The sequence below is a fragment of the Amblyomma mixtum genome, chromosome 3, assembly GCF_055824585.1.
Source record: "Amblyomma mixtum isolate Tamu chromosome 3, ASM5582458v1, whole genome shotgun sequence".
NCBI classification, from domain to species: domain Eukaryota; kingdom Metazoa; phylum Arthropoda; class Arachnida; order Ixodida; family Ixodidae; genus Amblyomma; species Amblyomma mixtum.
Genome location: NC_143014.1, coordinates 78,232,592 through 78,255,617, shown reverse-complemented (window position 1 = coordinate 78,255,617; position 23,026 = coordinate 78,232,592). Strand labels below are relative to the sequence as shown.

General features: G+C 42.8%; 1 protein-coding gene and 1 long non-coding RNA gene across 4 annotated transcripts in view; one reads left to right on the top strand and one right to left on the bottom strand.

Moving 5' to 3' along the window:
• Positions 1–23,026, bottom strand: part of LOC149350700 (uncharacterized) — a 109,794-nt gene that overhangs the window by 41,921 nt on the left and 44,847 nt on the right. The gene's annotated exons all lie outside the window — the stretch shown is intronic.
• Positions 1–23,026, top strand: part of LOC149350702 (poly [ADP-ribose] polymerase 2-like) — a 44,167-nt gene that overhangs the window by 14,761 nt on the left and 6,380 nt on the right. For 2 of the 3 annotated variants that reach the window (XM_089579819.1, XM_089579818.1), the window contains exons 8-11: positions 363–429; positions 6,455–6,592; positions 17,503–17,814; positions 21,994–22,121. In XM_089579819.1, the coding sequence (XP_089435945.1) occupies positions 363–429; positions 6,455–6,592; positions 17,503–17,814; positions 21,994–22,121 (645 nt within the window). Of the gene's footprint in view, positions 1–362; positions 430–6,454; positions 6,593–17,502; positions 17,815–20,473; positions 20,542–21,993; positions 22,122–23,026 lie in introns of all 3 variants that reach the window. The other variant, XR_016290414.1, reaches the window with a different exon arrangement.

Genomic DNA, 23,026 nt, shown 5'->3' with positions numbered 1-23,026 from the left:
AAGATCAAAGAAACAGACACCCATCTCAAGACGGCTCGAAACACATGCTCGCCGGTGCCGCTGTATGTCTACAACAGGTCGCCCTTTTGTAGAGCTAACGATGGCGTGGTTTGAAAACGGCGGAACGACGCGCGCCCGGACGCGGCATTTCGCAGATGTGACCCAAAGCATGGAAGCGGGGCTGCTAAATTTTAGCCTTTTGGCTGAGCACACCACCGCCCCTGGCGTGCGGCCATCACTCACGGTTCGAGTGAGTGATTTTCCAGGGGGGTGCAACCGCCCCCCCTTGCCCCCCCCTCCGGACGCCCATGCATACTGTGCTTCAGCAATGCATGCAGCATTAAGAACATTTATATTTTCAGACGATTGCACAAACCTGACATGATCCGGAATCATGAAGAGGTTCAGATGAAGATGAGACTGCTGGAGGTGAGCTCACAAGATAGAGTAATGTACAGCCGCAGTCAAATATGTGTGGGGCACAGTGTTAGTGAAAAAACAATTTCACTGCCATCTTTGCTCACAGGCTGGAATTCTTAGGTGCAGCCTAGTTACCAGCTTGTCAGTTACACAGTGCACTATTAAATGTAGAATAATGTGCACTGGATGTGAAGAAAGTAAATTTCTTTTGCAAAGTTGTGTTCCTTAAATATGCGGTGGCTGGAGTATAGTCTTGGCCATAATACTGTGGAGCACGTTTCAGCGATCAAATTCCTCTCATGATTTACTTAGCAAGAATTCGCAGGAACTTAATACATATTCTAGCAATGCCGCTGGTGTGCTCATGAATATGTCCCCCCCAAAAAAACTATTTTTTCGGCAGAACGCGTGAGAAGAGGTTAAGTACTGAATCATGCTCTGCATTATTTTGGCTGCACCTGCACGAGGTGCAGCGATTTGGTACCATGGTATGCTTTCACAAATTAGTAAAATTAGTAAATAGGAGTAGCAGTCTCAGACTATTTGTTTACTACTCAAAAACAGTATTTTAGGATATTGCCCTTCAAAAGTGTAAATCAGGGCAAAAATGAAATCTGCTGCACAAATTACATTTGTAATGTAAAGAGAGTTTCAGGCCATATCAGAAATTTCTCTCTTTAGACAGGTACTCTTTTTTTCTTTTTTGTTTGCTGACAGTTATGTATTTTGCGTTAATGGAAGTTGTTCTCTTTAGCAGATCATAAGAAAGACATTACAAATAAAGTATCTGTGCATGATTTCACTGTAGTGACAAAGTTCAGTGCATTGATGGCACAGAACCTGTGGATGCTTTTTGTCAGATGAGTTTTTATTATAGGCACTTCATGGGTGCATTTGTGACGTGACGTACGTTCACTTTGGTAATCTGGGAAATTTCACAAACTCAAATCATCATCATATAAGATATACATACTATACACACTATATTGAGAGATAGACACTATATTACCTGAGTACTGCTGATTGTTCTTGCATTGCTGTCTCTGCAGAAATTAGAACACATTCAACTTCTATAAGTGTTCTTTCTTTGTAAATTGCTTTCTCCAGTCTGCGCACACAAGCATCTTACTGGTTGCTGTGCCTTGAAAGGCTACAAAGTTAGGGTTTGGTGCTGAACTTGGTTGCTCACAGCGCCTACACCTGATTGACGAGGAGAATGTGGTCAGGTTTAGATTATTTCATAAGCTGCCTACTACAGGTTTTCCCACTAAATTTAATCCTAGTGCCAGTGAAAATAATCTGAGCGCCGACTGATATAATCTGCACGCCATGTAATTTAATGAGTGCAAAGCACTTAATCCAAGCGCCAGCGTATTTAACCTAGATATCAACTCGAATAATGCCAGTGCCAACCAGTTTAGTTCGAGTGCCAACACAGTTAATACAAGTGCCAGCAGTTTTCATCTAAGTGCCCACCAATTTCATCCACATATGGAAAATGAATGCAGCAGAGGACTCCAAAGCACAACACAAATGCCAGGCATAAAGCGAAGTTGAGACGATTTCTGAGGCCATACGACGTATAAGTATCAGACCCACGTGTACTATTTCGCTTTCTTCACACATCATGCAGCAACCAAGAGTCACGCACAGCTGTGAAACCTCACTATTTGGCACAACTCTTGTGGCTTTCGGCTTGGACACATGACCAGTATATAAATATGGCTGTCGTGTTGTAATTGACTGGATAAGCACTGCTGATTATGGGTTGTTAGTTGCATTAAATCTGCATGCCGATTCCAAGTACAGCCTTCACACAAGAGCTGGCTGTTTTCATGAAATCTAAATCGATGCAAAATCTATTCGTGAGGTAGTAGTGTAACAAGAGGGAGTAGTGTAGTGCAGTGTTGATCCAGGTGGGAATACTTATAGAACCAGAGTAGCGCTTCTTCACTTCACCACTTTTTCAGCTTTACACAGCAAAGTGAGTGAACCTACACCGAAGCTTACAAGCTAGGTCAAGAATGGCTACTGGCCTCTCAGTATTATCACATTAGCAGCAGTGCTTATTCTGCCAGGGTGGCTATCCTAGCAGTGTAGGTTACTAACGTTGGCTTATACTAGCATGGAACAGCCAGTCTATGAAATGCAATTTTATTTTCTGGAGGATAATAGGTGTTTAAAAGAGTGCGACCTCACTTTTTTGCATATCATCGTCACACAAAGCTGTTGGTATAAAAGAAGAGTTATGGCGGTCGAAAGCAGCGCACTCTACCCACTGTATTTGCTGCATAAAACATCGAGCAGCGCCGAGCCACGAACTGCGCCGATGCTGCCTTTTTGTCATTCTGGACAGAGTGATGAGCGCCAATCTCTCCGCTCACTGAGGAAAGCTACGACTTCAGACTTGTACATCAAAAACACTCCCTCTACGGGGTTAAAAAATGGGCTGTAAGAAGGCAGCCGCTTGATCGAGTGCATCTGACTGGTTAGGCTTGCCTGTTTTACACGGCTGTGAGCGGGAGCATTGTCAAAAATAAAAAGAGCTTCTGACCCAGGTTCTTCATTTTTGATAGGGACTGATATGTCGCTAAAAAATTAATTGAACATGACCCAGTGACTGTTCAGGTGAAGGTTGCGCAAACATGGGACGAACCACAATGAAGAGACACACAAAGGCACTACTAACTACTGGTTTTTTTCTTCTTGAGAACGCAGCTGTACACAGCTGAAATCAATTTTTCGCGCTCGCGTCTGCGTTAACAGCCTGTGGCATGACTATTGTGGTTCCAGATAGCGTTTGAGCATGCATGGTCAGGTGCATAAGTATGCGTTCTCAAGAAGAAAAAACCAGTTGTTAGTAGCGCCTGTGTGTGTCTCTTCAGTGTGGTTTGTCCTGTGTTTGCGCAACCTTCACCTTGACAGTAACAGTACCGACTAGGCCCAACCGAAGTTTTAATGACACTGTGCAGCTTGTCAACAGCCGACCAATGTATGGCGCCATTTGTTGACATGCAGTCAGTAGTGTTAAGGTTTGCTCCTTTGGTACCAGTCGTCTGCACAGCAGGCTGTCCCTTAACTGTGCAGCCGAAGCAACTCGAACACCATATATTATAGTTAGTCTCGTTTTCATAAAACCTGCACAAGTGGGGTCCTTCACATTGCAGCCGTTGCGCCGTATGCTTTCTGGCTGCCTTTCAAGTCATCTCTGTTGTGGTTGACTGGCCTCTGAGTCACTAATTTGTGACAGTGCTGGTTGTGTTGATGGCAATGATGAGCAATTTCTCTTCCACTGCCTGCTGTTGTCAGCAATATTTTTTAGAGCCTCTACAACCTCATTTCCGAATTTCTTTGAAGTTCCGCCTCTCTTCAACTCCTCTTTCGGTCACTGCAATGGATCTTGCTGTCTTTAATTTGATATCGAGCGTGTCTGCCACTTTTTTCACATCTCTCTATGCCTGGACACATTGAGAATTCTGGCCCTGTCATGTGGTGCATCTGGAGGCTTCAGATTAGGACATCAGAGCACGGCTCATCGACTTCTTTGGAAGAAAATACCATGTGTTAATGTACATGTGAGATGAATGAAAAGGTGCAAACTACTGTCTGCTTATAGTCTATGAGTAGGGTCTATGGTTTTTGGGGGTTAACATCCCAAAGCGACTCAGGCTATGAGGGACACCGTAGTGGAGGGCTCCAGAAATTTCAACCACCTGGGGTTGTTTAACGTGCACTGACATTGCACAGTACACGGGCTTCTGGAATTTCGCCTCATCGAAATTCGACCGCCGCGGCCGGGATCGAACCCGCGTCTTTCGGGTCAGCACCTGAGCTCCACAGCCATTGAGCCGCGTACCACCGCTGGCGAGCTCTACTCCACTGTGAAAATGCAGACAATGCGGCACACTCAACAGAGGCACAAAAGTTACCTTCTGCTTTGGAACTGTCTTGTCATTGGCTGTGCATCTTTTTTTTTAATAAATTACATAGGACTAATTAGGAACGGTTTTTAATTGTCTGACAAAATAATTGTATCTTTTACCGAAGACAGTTTAATTCAATATTCTGTAATAAACAGCGCGCACATTTGTGATTATGCACTTGCATCAAGGCAGTGTTGGTTATAATATTGACAAAAGTCATGCAGTATGTTCACTCTTTGCTTAGGTGTCGCAAGGTCTCAAATTATCTCAACTTCTCTTTATTCCTGGCGTTCATGTTCTGTGCTTTGGAGTCCTCTGCTGCATTCATTTTCCACACGTGGATTAAACTGGTTGGCACCCAGATTAAAACCACTGGCGCTTGTATTAACTGCGTTGGCACTGGCATTTTTCAAGTTGGGGTTTTGATTAAATACGCTGGTGCTTAAATTATATCAATCAGCGCGAGGATTACATTCAGTGGGAAAACCTTGGTAGCATGAAGATGCGAACAGAGGACATTAAGCACTAAACTCGGTAGCATGCATTTTTTTAACTTCAGTGAATTTTGATTTTTTAAGCACTATTCTCAAAGGACTATTTCTGCACAGCTGTAGCTGGAAAACAAGGTATTTGACTATTGTGATACATTCCAGCGGCTAAAAAGACACGGACGAAGGTTGACGAGACAGGACGAACGCCGGACTTCAACTGAGGTTTATTTCACAAACAGCGATAATATACAAAAGGGAGGCACAAGGAAAAGTAATCCGTGACAAGATTAACCCATAATCAAAAAGGGCAGAAGGCTCCTTTGCCATGCCACTCATGTTTTCCACATCGGCGCACCTACTATCTATCGCCTACATGGCTGAATCCACCCGTTTGCCTTCAGGTAATCTATTTCTTTTTTGTGTAGCGCCACAGAAGGGCTGCTGACGCAGTTTTCTTTGTCATTGAAAATACTGAACGCTTCAAAAATTTCTCGGCTCTTTTGAGTCTTAAATCTGCGCATCACACTTGTCCTTTCTAAAAACGCCTTGCATTCTGGCTTGTGTGAGCAACGGCGAATGTGGTCGGCTAGGTGACCTCCGCCAGATAACGAATGGGCTGTCCGCGATGCTCTAGCAAGCGTTCGTTGAGGCAGCGTCCCGTCTGTCCGATATACCGTCTGCCACAGGCGAGGGGGATGCTGTATACAACACCAACTTCACATTGAACAAGAGGTTTGATGTGCTTAATTTTGCACATAGGCCTCTTTCTGGCGTCATTCACCAGGCGGCACATGCGTCCAAGCTTTTCCGGGGCCGAAAATACTACACGCACGCCACACTTGTCGCCGACCTTCTTGAGGCGGTGTGAGACCTGATGCCAGTAGGGCACAACGACAGGTCGCTGTTTGGTACGTGCATTTTCCCTTGGCTTGCACCGCCCACCAGATTTCACCTCGCGATTTCACCAGATTTCACCTCGTGAAAATAGTTCAGTATTTTCAATGACAAAGAAAACTGCGTCAGCAGCCCTTCTGTGGCGCTACACAAAAAAGAAATAGATTACCTGAAGGCAAACGGGTGGATTCAGCCATGTAGGCGATAGATAGTAGGTGCGCCGATGTGGAAAACATGAGTGGCATGGCAAAGGAGCCTTCTGCCCTTTTTGATTGTGGGTTAATCTTGTCACGGATTACTTTTCCTTGTGCCTCCCTTTTGTATATTATCGCTGTTTGTGAAATAAACCTCAGTTGAAGTCCGGCGTTCGTCCTGTCTCGTCTACCTTCGTCCGTGTCTTTTTAGCCGCTGGAATGTATCACAATAGTACTACCAACCAACTAGCCCAACTTTCTACGCTTAAAGGTATTTGAGCATGAAATGCTGGGGAGTTCAGACTGCTGCTTTAAGTGGAACTGTGAATCAAAGCAAGGCATGTTTATAAGCAACGATCCTTTAGAGAGAAGTTTTTTTTTGTCAGGTATGTAGGTGCTAATTGAAATTGTTAAACCAAGAAAAGCTTGAATAGTTGTTGGTCCACTCATTTATTTTGAGACACTGCTTATGTGCCTGTGAAAGCTGCTTGTTGGAACTTTGAAACTCAACTTACTTAAATGTGAATTTCAGGCTTTAGAGGACGTTGAGACAGCCATGAACCTGCTGAAGAGGCACATGGAAAAATACATCAGGCATCCTCTTGACAAGTTATACAGCTCACTTGATTGTGACATCACTGAACTGGATGGCAGTGACAGCGATTTGCCCGTAAGTGAATTGTTAAAACATGGCTAGGATGTGCTTTGATGCAAAACATGACGGTAATGATGCTCTCACTCCAGAAGTGTAGAACTATGCCTTGGCATAGATAGCCACAACAGTGTTAGTGAAGACAGAGTTTAACTGGCTGTTGCACTCAGTGTCCACGAGTTTTGTACAATCTGTTAAGGACTTCACAAAGGAGTCTTGAATGGACTGTAATTGAGGATTCCGGATCTGTTCGGACCTTGGGGGTTTTTAAAAGTACCAAAATCTCAGTAAGAGGTTTTACATTTTTCCTCTCAAAATGTAGCCGCTACAGCTGGGATTTAACCCACAACCTCATGCGTAGTAGCAGAACACTGTAGCCACTGAGCCACCATGGTGGCTACTTATTCATGCTGTATATGCAGCGTTTTGTGCACAGGGCTGTCTAGCATGAGCTCTGTCATCTTGCTGCTTATTTTTTATTTGTGCTGTTTATTGCTGGCAATAAGCTTAATGCATATTTAGTGACAAACCACTTGCAAACTGTGTCAAAGTGCATTTTTCAAATCGCACTTCAGTCATATCCAATATTGTTACTTCAGATTTAAATCTGGCCAATCCTGCTGTGGATTTAGAGTGAATAGGCTTGGATTAGGTATGAGCAACTAATAATTCAGCCTAAGCTGTTGCTTGTTTAATCTTTGTCAGCAGTTCGACTTCTCTGTAAGACCCTAGCTAAAAAAAAGTCTTACTCAGCTGAGCAGCATTGCTCAAATTAGGAACTGCTTTTTTGTCCAGAGTACGAGCCTAATGGAACAAAGCAAAGCCTTGAAAAATGATGTATATTCTTCTTCAGAAGAACATAGGTCATTGTGTACATAACTTAGCAATCACCAGGCATTGTAGCACTCTTGCCGTTTAAAAGTTCAAGAGAGTCCTTTGATGTTGGACCTTTGCCAGTACTAGTAGAGCTCTTCCACAAAGGGCACAATGGCAGCTCTGGCCATGCAAACGGTGGCATATGTACTTTTGTTGAAAACTGCACATGCGTTATCATCTCAGTACTGTACACTATCTTTTGAGTGTACTGCATGTATGTAGTTTGAGATTCATACCATAGAGATGACAAAAATGTTAAGCATTGTCTGTGTGCCTTACAGCATGAAATGATGTTCGGGTTTTTTCCCTTGGCCTGCTAGAACTCATTGAGTGAAAAAAATGTTGGATGATAAGTACAAAATGTTGTAAGAGTACATGCACTGGAATCTGTGTGTTATATTGTTCACTTAGTTGTTACTTTTGCTCCACTCTTATGTAGAAAGAACTGGAGTTAAACAGAATCTGAACGTTTATTATTTCGCACAGACGGGAAAAGGTGGGCGGCTTGTGCGTCAAGGTAAGGTTTGAGGAGTTGAAGGGTCATTCCATGCCGACTGATCCAGACTTTGCGCTCGACCATTTTGGATTTGTTTTTAAAAAATCAGGACTTATTACTTTACTATGACAAACTTTATACCAGCTTGTTTTTGGCAAAAAAAAATTTTTTTCAGGTCATGGCTGCCATTTTAAAGGGACTATGCAAAAGGACTATGCAAAAGTTGCTTGTAAATGTTTTCAATGCTTGTAAACGATGCTAAGAAGCATTCGAACCAAGTATGAGTCTTTGGAACTGAGCCGGCAATTTATTATGAATTTTTGAAAACAGTGTTTTTTAAAATTCACGGGCCGATTGGTGTGCTCGTAGTGACCGATTCTGAAACTAAAATCGTGAAAACAGACGTCATTAGTCCCGTGACGTCGGCAGGCCACCACATGCTGTCATTCGCTGCAGCCACGGCAGCCACGATGTCACGGGCACACTTCCGGTAGCCGTGAAAATCGTCTGCTCGTGCCGCCGCGCAACCCTCTTCGGCAAGCGCGAGCCAGGGCATTGCCTTCGCGCATATGGTTTCAATTTACCTCTGCCGCCTCTTTCTCTCTGGAGTTTCGGGGCCAATCGCAGTGTCTTTTTCGTCCGCCCGAGGCGAAGAGGCGCCAGAGAGACGCTGCTGCTGGGTACGACAACGGAAGTTGCAAACCAAACGTCAGCAAATGATGTAATCATGGGCGGGGCCCAGTCCTAGAGCTGTTTTCTTTATTTTTTTCTGGTGCCCCGCGTGTACAAGTTGAGGGTGAGAGGAGGAGAGTAATTTTTATTCCTCTGTATCTTCGTTGTTATTGATGCTAGCTCAAAAATTCTTGCGCTGGGGTGACGAGCGATGGAATGCCTATCTCCCGTCTGCTTTACGTAACCTCAATCAATTTATTGCATAGTCCCTTTAAGTTTGCAAGCGATAGAAAAACCTAGTCTTACAAAAAAATTACTGTGAAACATTTTTGCATAAATAAAAGACATATTGCACTTTCATATACAATGAATTGAGTTGAATTTCTTTATTTTTTTTATATTGGGTGTGTTCAGGTAGCGGTAATAGAGGTCCCGTGACAATTTTTTGTTTTCAATGAAATTTTTATGTGATGGGCAGATGTGTCGACAAGGAAATCATGCTTAGCTTTGCAAGAAATGCTGTAGTTTTCTTGGAAAAAAATTGTATATCATGCTAGATGGAGAACGCCAATTTTGCAGAAAGTAAAATGAAATTTTGTGGAACCACACCTTTTTTAGTAATTGTATGCATACTTTTCTGTTGTAAGCAATGCAAAAATATTTTTGGCTCCTATAATTTTGCAGCAAAAGAAACATTGGTGGAAAAGTGAGGCCTTCCAATAAAGGCAGTTTTCAGGACAATATTGGGACAAGAAGGAGTAAGAATCGGAGGCTGAATTTTTTTTTCTTGATATTAATCCGTTCTTTGTACTCTCGCTACACAAAACTTGTACTTCTAGAATGGGCAGATGATTTTAATGAGGAATTGAAATCATCTAAAATTAAAAAAGTTTAGAAGAAGGCAAATTTTGACGGAGGTTCTCAAAGAACATCATTGTCACCGATTTTCATTAGAATTTCCATGGAACACGTTCAGTACCTGGTAATTGTAGATCAAGAAGAAAGTTTGGTTTGGTTTATAGGGCTTAACGTCCCAGAGCGACTGAGGATGTGAGAGACGCCGTAGTGAAACGCTCCGGAAATTTCGACCACCTGGGGTTCTTTAATGTGCGCTGACATCGCACAGTACACGGGCCTCTAGAATTTCGCCTCCATCCAGAAGAAAGTGTTGCATTATATTGTTTTAAACTTTAAACTTAAAGCCCTAACACAGACCGTATTGCAGAGGTCATGAATTAGACTCCGAACTGAGTGCATGTGGTTGCATTTTAGTTAGCACAAATGCAGAGTCTGAGAAAATACCTTGGAAGCAATTTTTTGTTTGTAGGAGTTTTTAGTAAGTCAAAACAAATACGTCTGGTACTTCACGTAGCTCCTATACGTCTGGCTAATGGGATTCATAATTTTTCCCTTTTTAAAAAGTATTTCATGGTAATTTGGCTTGGGATCAGATTTATGAAACACTTATTTCCAACTTTCATAGCATTTAGATCAACAATAATTCATTTAATTAAACTTAAGCTAAAGATGTCCAAAATGGTATAGTTTTGCTTTGTGCTTCAGGTACTCCTAAATGAGCCAGGAAAGCCAGCCGCTTGCGCCTTTAGTAAGGACAAGCGTTAACGAAATGAGGTAACTTTCTCCACAAAAAGAAATTGAATTTTGTAGTGAGCACGAAAACCAAATGGCAACTTCTAAGTCAAATTAGATGGTTAAATAGGTGAGACTTCTTTATTGCTTTTAAAATAACTTTCAAGGAAGACCACTGAATTACTCCCCACCAGTACACAAGATCTGCTCCAAGGGGATTTATGAATGAAGGAAGGCAAACCTATAAGTAGAAAATAAAGTTTTGCATTTTTCAAGCCCAAAAAACAAGGACGCGGAGATTCACTATTATTTCCGATGAACTGTCTGACAAGCCGGCACATGCATGGCTGGCTCCATCGAACCCAAGGTGCAGCATGTATCAACACAGCGCGTACGCACGCACACGTGCGTGCACGCGTGTTTGTGCGCGCGTGCTAAGGAAACTTTTTGCCAATGAGAAGACTCCCAGTTGCTGTCGGAGCGAATAGTAGCTTCATGAACTCACACACAAGGAATGTCACGTAACAAAGCTCACGTTTCTGGCCACAGAGCACAGCAGAAATGTGTGGAATGGCGATGGTGGGCTAGTTAACAATCGTTACACACCTTCAAATTTAGGCATTGCATAGGTGGCTACACCACTGTTTTGGAGTGGAACGAGTTCTGTACTAATTTACAGTCTTGTGCGGATAGTGACATGAACAGTTCCCCTTTAATTGGTAATGCAGTTTATGGAAACTGAGTCATGCGCCTGAAAAAGCTGTTTATTTGGAGAAGTTCGCGCTTCGTCTAAGACGTTGAAATTGAAATAATTGAGTGCAGGATACGTTTGTCAACAGACTTTTGTATGTAGGACCATCATAACCCTAAAACGCTACATGCGCAAGAGACAAGGGCATTACTGGGCTAATGCGCGCTGCAAATGTCCTATGTGATGAAAGTCTATGGACTAACTGAACCCACTCCAGCTTGTACCTCAGCCTAATTTAACAGGCCAGTTAAAAGATTCTTTTCACATGAAGATACTGACATTTACATTTGAAAAGTTGCCCGCCATCTTAAAACGAAGGAATAATAATTTCTATGGGCAATTGGCATTGAATAAAATTCATTAGAATACAATAAGCAAAAAAGTATAATCACTTAACAATACTCCCGATAGATAAAGAATAAAATACGATTACCGTATTTATTCGAATCTAGGCCGGCCTCGATCCTAAGCAGACACCCGAAAGTTGAAGGCAAAAAGAAAAAAAAAGTCGGCCAAAAAGACAATCAAAAACGAGAGCAGGGACAGCATGCAAGCAGCATTTATTTTCACAAAAGTGCCTCTGCTTACTTGTCCTCACTGACCTCCTTATCACAATCTTCTGTGCCATCAACCCCGCCGCGGTGGCTCAGTGGTTGCAGCGCTCGGCTGCTGGCCCGAAAGACGCGGGTTCGATCCCGGCCGCGGTGGCTGAATTTCAGTGAAGGCGAAGCACTAGAGGCCCGTGTACTGTGCGATGTCGGTGCACGTTAAACCCCAATATACCAATACCAATATACCATTCTGTGCCATCACAAGTGCATTGGAAATGCTGCACTTTCGGAATGAGCGTGCAACCAAATATTTTGGGATGTCATTCCAGGCTGCAGCGATCCAGCTAGCTACAACCAGCAACGCGCGCTTGATGCGACCTGTTGGAGTTAGCTCGCACGTTTCACTGGTCCTGTGGAATGCCTCGCTGTCTTGTCAGCTCTCTCGGTTTGGCCTGTAGCACTTGTGTGGTCACTGGAAGTGCCGCTGGCCTCCGCAATTTCACGAACTCTGCCAGTGCTGATTCCATTTCGCGGTGGTGGCCTTTCTTCAGGCCGTTGAGGGTATTGAGGGTAGCGCTTCGTCCTGTGTGTTCTTCCCTCTTCGTATTTTGCTAGCGCTCACCAATGCACTCAAGGATGTATTTCCAACTGCCCCAGTAGTAGCTCTTTTGTCTTCCGGCCCGTTTATTACGAAACAAAAAGTTAATTGCAAATACAACGACTAAATTCTTGAATGTAAGCCGACCTAAGAGTTCCATATCTCGAGTTTGAAAAAAAAAATAACGGCCTAGATTCGAATAAATACGTTTGAAGATCCAGGTTAGGGAGGACGGAATATCTGTCATGCTGGCATTAGCGAGACCTGGAGAAATTACAATAAATAGAGAACTTATGTTAACATTGAAAAAGATAAAACTGAACTGACACGCAGAAACATGCTTCCAAGGTATTTTCTGAGACTGCCGTTGTGCTAACTAAAATTAACCATATGCACTCGGTTTGCAGTCGAATTCATGACCGCTGCTCTTTTTAACTCAAAATATCCAGTAATGGTAACTGAATGAAGTAAGGTCTGTGTTAGGCCTTTGTATTTTAGTTTAAAACAATATAGTGCAATACTTTTTCTTGATCTAAAATCGCCAGGTACTGAACATGTTCCAGGAAAATTTTAATGAAAATCGGAGAGGTTGTTCTTTTCTTAAACCTCCGTCAAAATTTGCCTTCTATTTTTTAGAATTCTAGATGATTTTAATGCCGAATTAAAAATCATCTGCCCATTCTAAAAGTACGAATTTTGTTCGACTATAGTAAAATGAACGATTTATTTATTTCACATGCCTTCAATCGATAAAGCATTGGAGAGGGGAGTGGGTTATAAAAAGCAAATATACAACATACAGAAAACACAAAATAAGATTAGGTAGCGTGATATGTCAGTAAGTGAGAAAAAGAATATAACTGCAATAAAGATAAATGAAAAAGTGAGAACAAGACACGAACAACAGTAATAGTAAATAAGAAAACTGCAAAAGGTCAATGATACGCATGTATGTGACATCACAAAAAAGTGAACAATGCTCGCCTGAAAAGAGCGCAATCTGATATAGATGCGATACCTGCAGGAAGGTGGTTCCAGTCTTTAGATGCATTTGGCAGGAATAAATAATAAAAAGTGTTAGTGCAGCAATGAGGAAGAGCAACTTTGTGTCAATGGTAGCAAGCAAATGTGAAAAATTTTGCGGCGCAATGATAGACGTGGTAAACTTAAGCTAGACCTCAATAACGCTATGCTGGCTGTTTGGTTATAATTAGAAAGTACAAATCGAATAGCATTATTTTCAACCATTTCAACAGCATTAGATAAAATATTTTTATTAGAATCCCAGATGGCAGCAGCATATTCAAGTTTGGGTCGGACAAGAGTTTTATAAAGAAGCTTTTATGAAATAGGGGCTTTGCGAAAATTACGCCTTAAGAACCATAACGTGCGATTGGTATTGCAAGTAATTTGTTCATTGTGAGCTTTCTAATTTAAAGTGGAAGAAATGGCTGGGCCAAGGTATCTGTATGATGACACGGGCTGAAGTGGAATGTTATTTAGTGTGTTTGCACCAAGGTACATTCACCTTGTCGAGAGACATGCTTTATTTTGCATTTGTTACAGTTTTTAGTTCCATATGCCATTTCATGCTCCAAAAAGAGCAATGTTACTTAACTGAAGTGCTAGTATGTCATCAGTACGAACCTTGCGACAAATGACACAGTCGTCAGTGTATAAGTGCATGCAAGAAGAAACCCAACTCAGCAAATCGTTAATATATATTAGGAACAAAAGTGGCCGCCTGATGTTACTTCGGTTAAGTAACCACTATCACTACAGGAGCCACAACGAACAAGCTTAAGAGCCAAAGACTACAGCTGAAGCCACAAAACCTGCTCGCTGCCGGGCCACTGTCCGTCTGCTCCATGTCAGGCGGTCAGGCTGTGCCAAGTGTGGTGTCATCATGCACGGTTAACCGTAAAAATTGCCTTTTTGACAGCACGTATTGGGAGGACGGGGGTTATCTTTAAAATTATTTTGAAAGAAAACTAAACTGTTCTCAACTGTGTTGTTTGGCACACACGATCTTCAAAAACTCATAATAGTATTTTGCTTTTCAACATTTATGAACATGAAAAAATTACAGGAGCTGCCCTTTAAGGCTCTAGATATGTGTTATTACTTACAGAAATGTTCTGAAGCTGGATTTCGTGGTACTTCAAGGTTTTTATAAAGCCTACATCTTCTTGGGTAGGCTTTATAGGTCTTTTAACATGCTCCTGTCGCAATTACAGGACTGAATAATCTCATGGAAAGGTCTGTCAGCACCACTATAACAAATCACAGGCGTTTGGAAATGTTTTGTTAAAAGTGTGTTGTTGCTGACATGTCACAGGGAATCTGATGAGAGATGTGGAGTAAAGCTTTATTCTGCGTAGGAAGCAAACTATGTGCTTAACTTTTTCTGCCAAGCAAAATGTGTAGTGCTTGATGTACCTTCTGCTAGGTTTTGCCAGTAGTTTCATCAGTGACAGTGGAACAGTGCTGTCAGTGGTTTTCGTTATGAAGTCAGCTAAGCAGCAAGTCGTGATGACCACCCTCTATATTTCCTGCGTAATAAATTGTATAGCTACGCATGCTGTGGTGGCTCAGTGGCTTTGATGTTGGCCTGCTGATCCCAAGGCTCTGGGCAATGTAGAAGGTGTGTTAATGGGGTTGCCCTTCCGCGAAGCGCAAGTGGCAAGCGTAGACCAAATTTCTCCCATCTGCCGAGAGGTGGTGCTGGCTTTTGGCGGCATTGCCTTTCGCTGTCGTGTCGCATGTCGTTTGCTCAGTTTTTTTCAGTCTTGCAGTTGGTGCAGGTGGCTAGCAGCGGTTATTCCCAATTAAATGGCACAATTTATGAGCTGCTGAGTAGGAAGCATCTAGCTTCATCCACAGGTTAATTGGTTGTCGCTGCTGGCTACCCATCACACATCTTAATATCAATGCGAGAAAACTTGAAAAAGCAGGTATTCAGCATGCCTGATAGGATCCTTCGCAGAATGTGTTATTCAGAACTGCTTACACTGTCTTCTGAATTAATTACTTTTTTTATTATCTAAAAAAAATCTGGTGATGCGCTTAATAACACGAGCACCCAGTGGCCATTCTGAATTTTAAAAAAAAGCACGTAACCTCAGAACCGCTGAATGTGGATTGTGGCATATGGCAAGGTAGTTTATTATTCCGTTGCATTAATTAAGCTGCGGATATCTGCTAAATGGGAACGTAACCACCCTCATTTAGTCAAACTTCTTCAAAGCTGCAACCAGCTGACCAGAGAAATCCCCGAATTCTTGAAAATAACTTCACGCAAAGACAGTTGCATTACCATCGCCTCACTTATAGTCTCCGAGGGCAAATAGTGCCACTATCATGTCGTTTCTCCTCGCAGTCACTTGTAACATTTTAATGCATCTGGTGCTTTTTGGGTGTTCAGTGTTGTTGTTTTGAGTCTTTTGCATTCTGTTGTTTACTTCCTGGGTTTCTTTCCTCTTCTTTTCTTTCTCATTCATCCATTTTCCTTCTTTTTATCTTCTGTGGTTCCTTTTTTTCTTTTTCCATCCGTCCTCTGCCTTCCATAGCACCTCAAATCTATTTCTGCCTGGCAGTTCTGACACCACCCTTTTTTTTTTTTGTCTTGAACACGTCCCTGTGCACTGCATGCCCTGCTCTGGTGCAGCCTGGTTCCATTAGTCTTTCTCAGCTGTGCCTACTCCAGGCAATTAACTCCATTGCACTTTGTGCTGTAGCATGCATCCTCAGCACATCTTGCAGCAACATCTAGAAGCTATGAGTTGGCAATTTTGCAGCATGTGTTCTGCATAATTAGGAGCAACGTTGCTGATATATAAAGGACATAATATTAGGACCACCCTCAGACGTATCGCAGAGTAGCTGCTGTTACAGCCTGCACCGATTTGAGCTCTCAGTGCGAGTGAACAGCTCGTTTCAGTGGGCTACTTTTCGCATGGTGAGCATTTAATGTAAAGCATCCCTAGAATGCTAGGTTTACTGCAAGCAAGGTTGAAGCTGCCTTACAAGGCAAGCAGACAGTAGTGCACACGTTCACTCTGTTTGTGCCCTGCCTGAAAGCGCTCGAGTATTTTTGCATGTTTCCGAGTGCTGCAATCTGAATCCAAGGCCCCCCAGTTCAACGTGTCGCCTGCTGTAGGATACACACACTACTAGCTGCAGCGTGCTGTGCCAGAAATTTTTGTTCGTACACCTGACCTGTTCATGGCCGCGGATTCCATCCTGGCTGCAGCTGTGCTTCAATGGAGGCAAAAACAAAAAAACAAAAGCAAATTACGTGCTGATTTCACGAGCACGTCTTTAAAAACAGTACAAAGGTCATAACATGCAATGTATAAGATATATTGCCGCGTATAAGTCTACCCTGCGCTCGTGCCCCTCGCTGGCAAGAAAAAAAGGAGACTTCAAATCCAAGTTCATCCCACCTTCCCGGCCCATACCCACTTTATGTAGTTCCCAGCAAGATAGCATCACAGCGCATGTGCAGCTCAAAGCAATAAACGTGGAACGATACAATCACAGAGCCGGCAGTCAGAGGCAAATGGAGATACAAGGCAATAAAACTGTGTCCTCGCATGAGGCCCAGCCGAGTAGCGGCAAACAGAGTAGCCAATGGTTAGGTAGTTTCGGATTCTGGCGCGATGAACGCTCAGGAGGTTACCAGGAGTTTGCTCTCGCATCCGTTCATACGGAAAAGCAACTGCTTGCGCGATCGAGCCAGGTAAACAGCGCACAGTTGACTTTTTCTGAGCGGAAGCAAGTTACAAACAAATCGCCGACTTTTTTTGACACCACTCATTCACCTTTTGCAGCCGCACGCGGTGGCTTGGCCGCACTGATCTTACTAAGCCTGCGCTGCATGCGCAGCAGGGAGGGCAAAATGTGAGAGTAAAAGTTTCTTTTTGCAGGCACAAATTACGGGAGTAAATACAGTAATTAGTAGCCATTCATTATAGCATCCTTCATGCCCAATAACTCAAAGCCGCTGCAGTGGCTCAGTGGTTATGGTGCTCGGCTGCTGGCCTGAAAGACTTGGGTTTGATCCCGGCCATGGCGGTCACTTTGATGGATGCAAAATGCTAAAGGCCCATGTACTGTGAGGAGTGAGTGCACGTTAACGAACCCCAGGTGGACGAAATTATACGGAGCCCTCCACTACGGTGTCCCGTAGCCTGAGTCACCTTGGGATGTTAAATCCCATAAAGCCATACCCAATATGTTGCTTCAGGGTGTTAAGCCGCACAATTAACAATTTTACTATAGCTGCATTTTATAAATTAATATGGATCTCAATTTGAGCCCAAAAAAATTTCATCAATAACTAATCTATAGTGCAGCAGTGCAGATTAAATTGTCTCTTTTTTTTTTTTCCAGCTTATTCTTCAAGCCGTGAAAAACACACATGGGGCTTCGCACTGTGTTTACCGGCTGCTGGTACAGAATGTTTTCAAGGTGGACAAGAAATCTCAGACGTTGTCCTCCGTAGGAAATCATCGAATGCTGTGGCACGGCTCGATAACTAGAAACTTCCCAGGCATTCTCGCTGAAGGATTCCGCATTGCTCCTCCCGAGGAGCAAAACCATGGCCGCATGTTTGGCAACGGTGTATACTTCGCCGACTGTGTCAGCAAGAGTACCAACTACTGTGGCTATTTTGCAACCGAGGGGCTGGTGCTTCTCTGCGAGGTATTTATGCTTTTTGTTGACTGATTCTTCATTTGCACTGAGCACTGCACAATTTATTTCATTTTCTGGGAACACTTCACAAAAGGTGCACTATATTTAATTTGAGAATTAGCTTGCACTACATCATTTAACGCCTTCTTTTTCCCCTCTAGTGGAAGAGACTATGAGTGGAGAATCTTGGAAACCTTTTGAACAATTTTGTTGCAGAATTCTTCTTGTGGCTTGCCTCATTGGAAAGTCCAAAAAATTCTTTTGAAATTTGTCACACTTTGCAGTTTGCCACTTATATGCAATGACAGGTCACAGGTTGCAGGTACACTTTCAGGTCCTTCAGGTGTAGACAAATACTCGACTTGACTGTCACTTATTTTTCAATCCTTTTAGGGAAGCCCCAAACTACAGAATGTCAGATTCAGGTTCATACACATCATATGTACATTTGTTTTGGAGTCTGTGTGTACAGGGCCAAGGGAGTGCAACTTATTCAGGGGTGTGAAAGGGTTGAAGCGACTAAGCTATATTTGTTGTTGTATGTGACGCATGGCCTGTGTGTACATAGCGTGTTAACCCTTGGAGGCCTAGCATCACAAATTTGTGACATACTAGGTACTTACACGCAGTGTACTCATAACTGCATGGAGCTTGCATACTAAGTTTGATGTTAACATGTTATAGTAGCCAGCGCTTTCCAGTCATTGTTTGTGGTCGCTGTGAGGAAGCTGTGTGAAGAAAAAGGGGGTGCAAATGTGTCTTCGAGCCAGCGTTTAATAATTTCCCTGTCTATTTTCTGACATTTGTTGGATAAACAATTGTTTGCTATCTCGGGGCCTTCAAGTTGGTTTGACGCCTTCGACTTGTTCTTTAACCCTTTCAGACACTCATTATGTACTACTATTGACAAAAATCCGACAATGTTTGTGTGTATACTTTAGACACCCTACTTCAAAAAGTCAGCTTGAGTGGCTCACAAACTTGAAATTCAGGCACTCCGCACATTTTTGACTACAGGATTTCAGCCGTTCTTCAAAAAAACACATTTATACTCAATTAATTATTTTCGTTATCAACGGGAGCTGTTTCTCAAACGAAAAACTATCTACAGTGTCCTTTAGTAAAGGATTCCACTACGTGGGAGAAGCAAAAAGGTACAGCAACAGACAGCACTTCCTAGGTGCACTATAGAACTTTCCTTCTTAATTTCTTGTTTTTGAAAATTGATCCTGCTTTCTAGGTATGAAAAAGTCTTGTCATTCTGTCCAGCAGGGATTTCAAATGCAGTCAGCGCCACTGACATTGCGAGAACGGCTCTTCAGATGCTTGAAAAAAAAAAAGTTACAAAAGTTGTGTACACAAGTGTAGACACCGTGCTGCAAAGGGCTGACACAACCTGGACTAGCGCACAAAATAGAATAGGTGCTTATTGTGGCAAATTGGTGACATACTGATTTCTGAAATTTTAATGGCATTAACAAGCTTTTGATATTGGCTTTTTAATGTGGGTACATTAGCTAGCATTATTTAGAAGTAATGATTTTTTTCTTTAATACCTAAATTATAAATGAATCAAAGTTTAGGGGAGTGCAAATATTCGTAATTTGGAAAGCAAATCGAATATGCTTTTGTTCAAATAGTGCATATTAAAAATTATTTGAAAAGCATCAAACAGGTTCTCAAGTCAGCGAATACTTTTCGAATAAAGCCCGCCATGTACCATGCTACCACGATCGGTATGAGCGGGACAAAGGGTTCAGCGCTACCACACGGTTTATTCACGTGATGGCGTTCATATAGCCATTACATGCCCTCAGAGATTGGACGACGCAGCAGGGCCCAGGCAGGGTTCGTATTCCGAATTTCTGTCACAATCAAAATAATCACAATCGGCCACACCTGATTGGTCAAAACGCTGGAAGCGGATGTGGCGGTTCATATGCAGCGAAAACTGCCGAAGAAACCGGACGGTGCACATGATCAAAGACGCCAGTGTGATAACTGCCAACATGGCAGCGCACCTTGAAGCTGAGCCTCTCGCTCTGGAGTGATTTATTGCGTTTTTCAGCATGTGAACTGGGTATAAATTGGGTACGGGGCTTCCGCTTCATCTTATCTTGCCCATAATAGATTGGATGAACAATAAATTTGGCCTGTTTTTATTTCGTTGAATATTCGGTAGCTCTTAGTCCTAACGAGCACCGGTTTGTTGCAGAAATTGTTCGCTTCATCCAAACCAGATGACGCCACTGTCACTGAAGTTATCATCTCTTCCGCATTTGCGTATGCTGAGTGATGTAACAGCACGTAACATGTCGCATAGAATACTTGCATTTACCACGTGCAAAGGTGCATTCGCTATTCTAGAACTCTTTTAGCTGTTGAAGCTTCCTGCGTCATGATCTTGTGCAATGTCTGGCAGCCTGAAACCGCTCATGTGCATGGATGGTTCTCAACAGTTCTTGACAGTTCTCAATAGCCGCGGTGGTGTGGCTGTGCATTGAGCTTGCAAGTTAAGTGGCAAGTTAGTTTGCACGCATTAATGGGCATGCGTGCGCTTTGCACCATGGCGAACCGCTGAAAACTTTATCTGAGAAGCCTCCCAATGCATATATGAAGAGAAATGGAGCAAGTTTTTTTCCTTATCCCTTTTATTTATTTACTGCAGAAAAATGAAAAACCCAACAGCGGCATCTCGCGGTTCTTGCAGTGCCTGCATAAAAGGAATGGAAATCAGTGAGCGCGCATTGTGCAGCGAGTGCACAAATTTTCCTCTCTGCTGCTTTTTTCCTCAGCATGAATGTAAAACGCTGTGTTGTGTGAGCAAGCTAGTGGCCTTTATTTACCATCGGCGATCAACGGCTGCACCGGCCGCCTTTTATCACTCTAAAGCCATGCATAGTTGCAGACATTATTTGCTTTTTTAAGTACACCTCTGGCCTTTATGGTGCAGAGATTATCTGAACTATTGTTTCTGTTTGTTAAAGTCCACTGGGTAAATGAGGCAGCTTTTGATTACCCGTTTACAGTGGAGTCCGATGTGCAGCTAAATTTATGGCTGAATTTTCTTCTGTTGCAAAGAGCACCAGGGCTGCTGGACATTTCGTGGCGGCAACCGCTATGCAGCGACGTCCTGCCGCTGCTCACAGTCACAACCGAACTGACATCTATTCCTGGCATTTCGACCAGTCAAATGAGGCCAATTGTGAAAGTTTCGATTGTGACACTTACTCAGAATACGGATCCAGGTTCAGCGAACTTGGCTTTGATGCCTGATCTCAGAGGCCATGATTCATACGTAGCTCACGCCTGTCTCATGTACTGAGATGCAGCACTAGTTTATTTTCTTACAGCAGAAGGTACTTTTTCTATGTGCATAATTTAACGATGATCAAACTAACCTGCTGACTTTGTTTTGCGACCCCTTGATGGAAATCAATGTTGCATCTTGTACAGTTATAGCTATGACTGCATAAGTAATAGCGCCGTAGCAAATTGCTGCTGCTAGCACCTTCACTGTTCGCACAAGTAGAGAATATTCCTAAAATTATTCCATTCATATTCATTTCGGGTTTCAGCTAGGCTATTCGTATTCGATTCGGTAGCGAAGCTACACTATTTGTATTCAGTTCCGTTTGGAAAAAGTATACTGTTCTCATTGCCCCAATTAAAGGATTAAACTACATTACACGGTCTTGTGCTCATATATTACATCGAGTTCTCCATTTCTTGATCTCCGCAGTAGTAAAAGTGACCAGTATCCGTGCTCGGAGCTGGGGTGGGTCTCGGAGTCGTGGCGCAGCCTCTCAAATGGGCTGCTCTGCTTGCTGCACCGAAAATTCAGCCGCAGCCGTCTGCAGTTCTTGCCAATTACAGACAATCCAGACAAGTTCAGATTTTCAGTCTATCATAAGCTACTTTGCAGTTGATGGTTGAGCACAAATAGGCCAATAGTTTGCGCAGGAGAATTTTTCGAAACCTGAACAGATAAATACAGAACACTGAGTATGCAGTTGTGATCAAAAATATCTATGGAGAAATGTGCTATGTGAAACACTTCACCTAGTTTGTAGTTGAAAGCTACATTCAAAATTAAATTGTGCGCTTACCTTGTGACGTGCAAGTATCAATGCTGTACAAGCGCAGGTATTAACGTGCCACCTTACTCAAGTGTTATAAACTCTGCAGGTGTCTCTGGGAAAGGTGAAGACGATGAGGACCAGTCAACCGAATGCAGATTCACTGCTGCCACGTGGCAAGCACAGTGTTAAGGGACTGGGGCAGTTCCGTCCAAACCCCAAGGGAGATGTTGTCATGTAAGTCATTTCTATTTTGCATAACTTAAGGGGGGCACTGGTCTTTGGGACCAATAAAAAAATGGCCCAGAAACAGATTTTTCTACAACTGACATTTCTGGAATCTACAGCTATTATTCTCTTAACTCCACAATTTTTGTTGTTCTGGTAATCTGTATTTTGACTGTAATATTAATTTAGATCATATGTGGGCTGAATTTATGCTGAAGCAGACGATTTAACGGCATGAAAGTTTTGGACTTCTGGCTGTCCTAGCATGTCAGAATCAGAATTTTTTTATTAGTCAATCATTTGTTCAATACACATTGATATGCAGAAGGAGGTCCCATAGTCGATGACTGAAAGGGGACCTCCTGTTCATAATAACATTGGGTTAAGCATAGTATAGTATCTAGGACAGATGGAGATGCTGTTTTGGTTGGTTGGTTTATGGGGTTTACGTCCCAAAGCGACTCAGGCTATGAGAGACGCCGTAGTGAAGGGCTCCGGAAATTTCGACCACCTGGGGTTCTTTAACGTTCACTGATATCGCACAGTACACGGGCCTCTAGAATTTCACCTCCATAGAAATTCAACCGCCGCCGCTGGGATCGAACCCCCGTCTGGTTCAGCAGCCGAGCACCATAACTGAGCCACCGCAATGGGCGTATACTGTTACAGTATACATAACCAGGCGTCTTGTTTTATTTTGGAGTAGCCTGAAAAATACAACTTTCTTCCTTCTTTCTGGGAGCGCGCGAGTATTCGGAAGTGTCTGCAATAACCAAAGCACACTTGTCAATCGTGCTTCAAAAATTTGATTTAGCAAAGTTAATCGATGCATGATTTCCCGCCTTGAATGTTACTGTTCCAGACGCTATAAGATTACAAATGAGGGTAAAAGGGAAAAAAATGTCTGGTTAGAG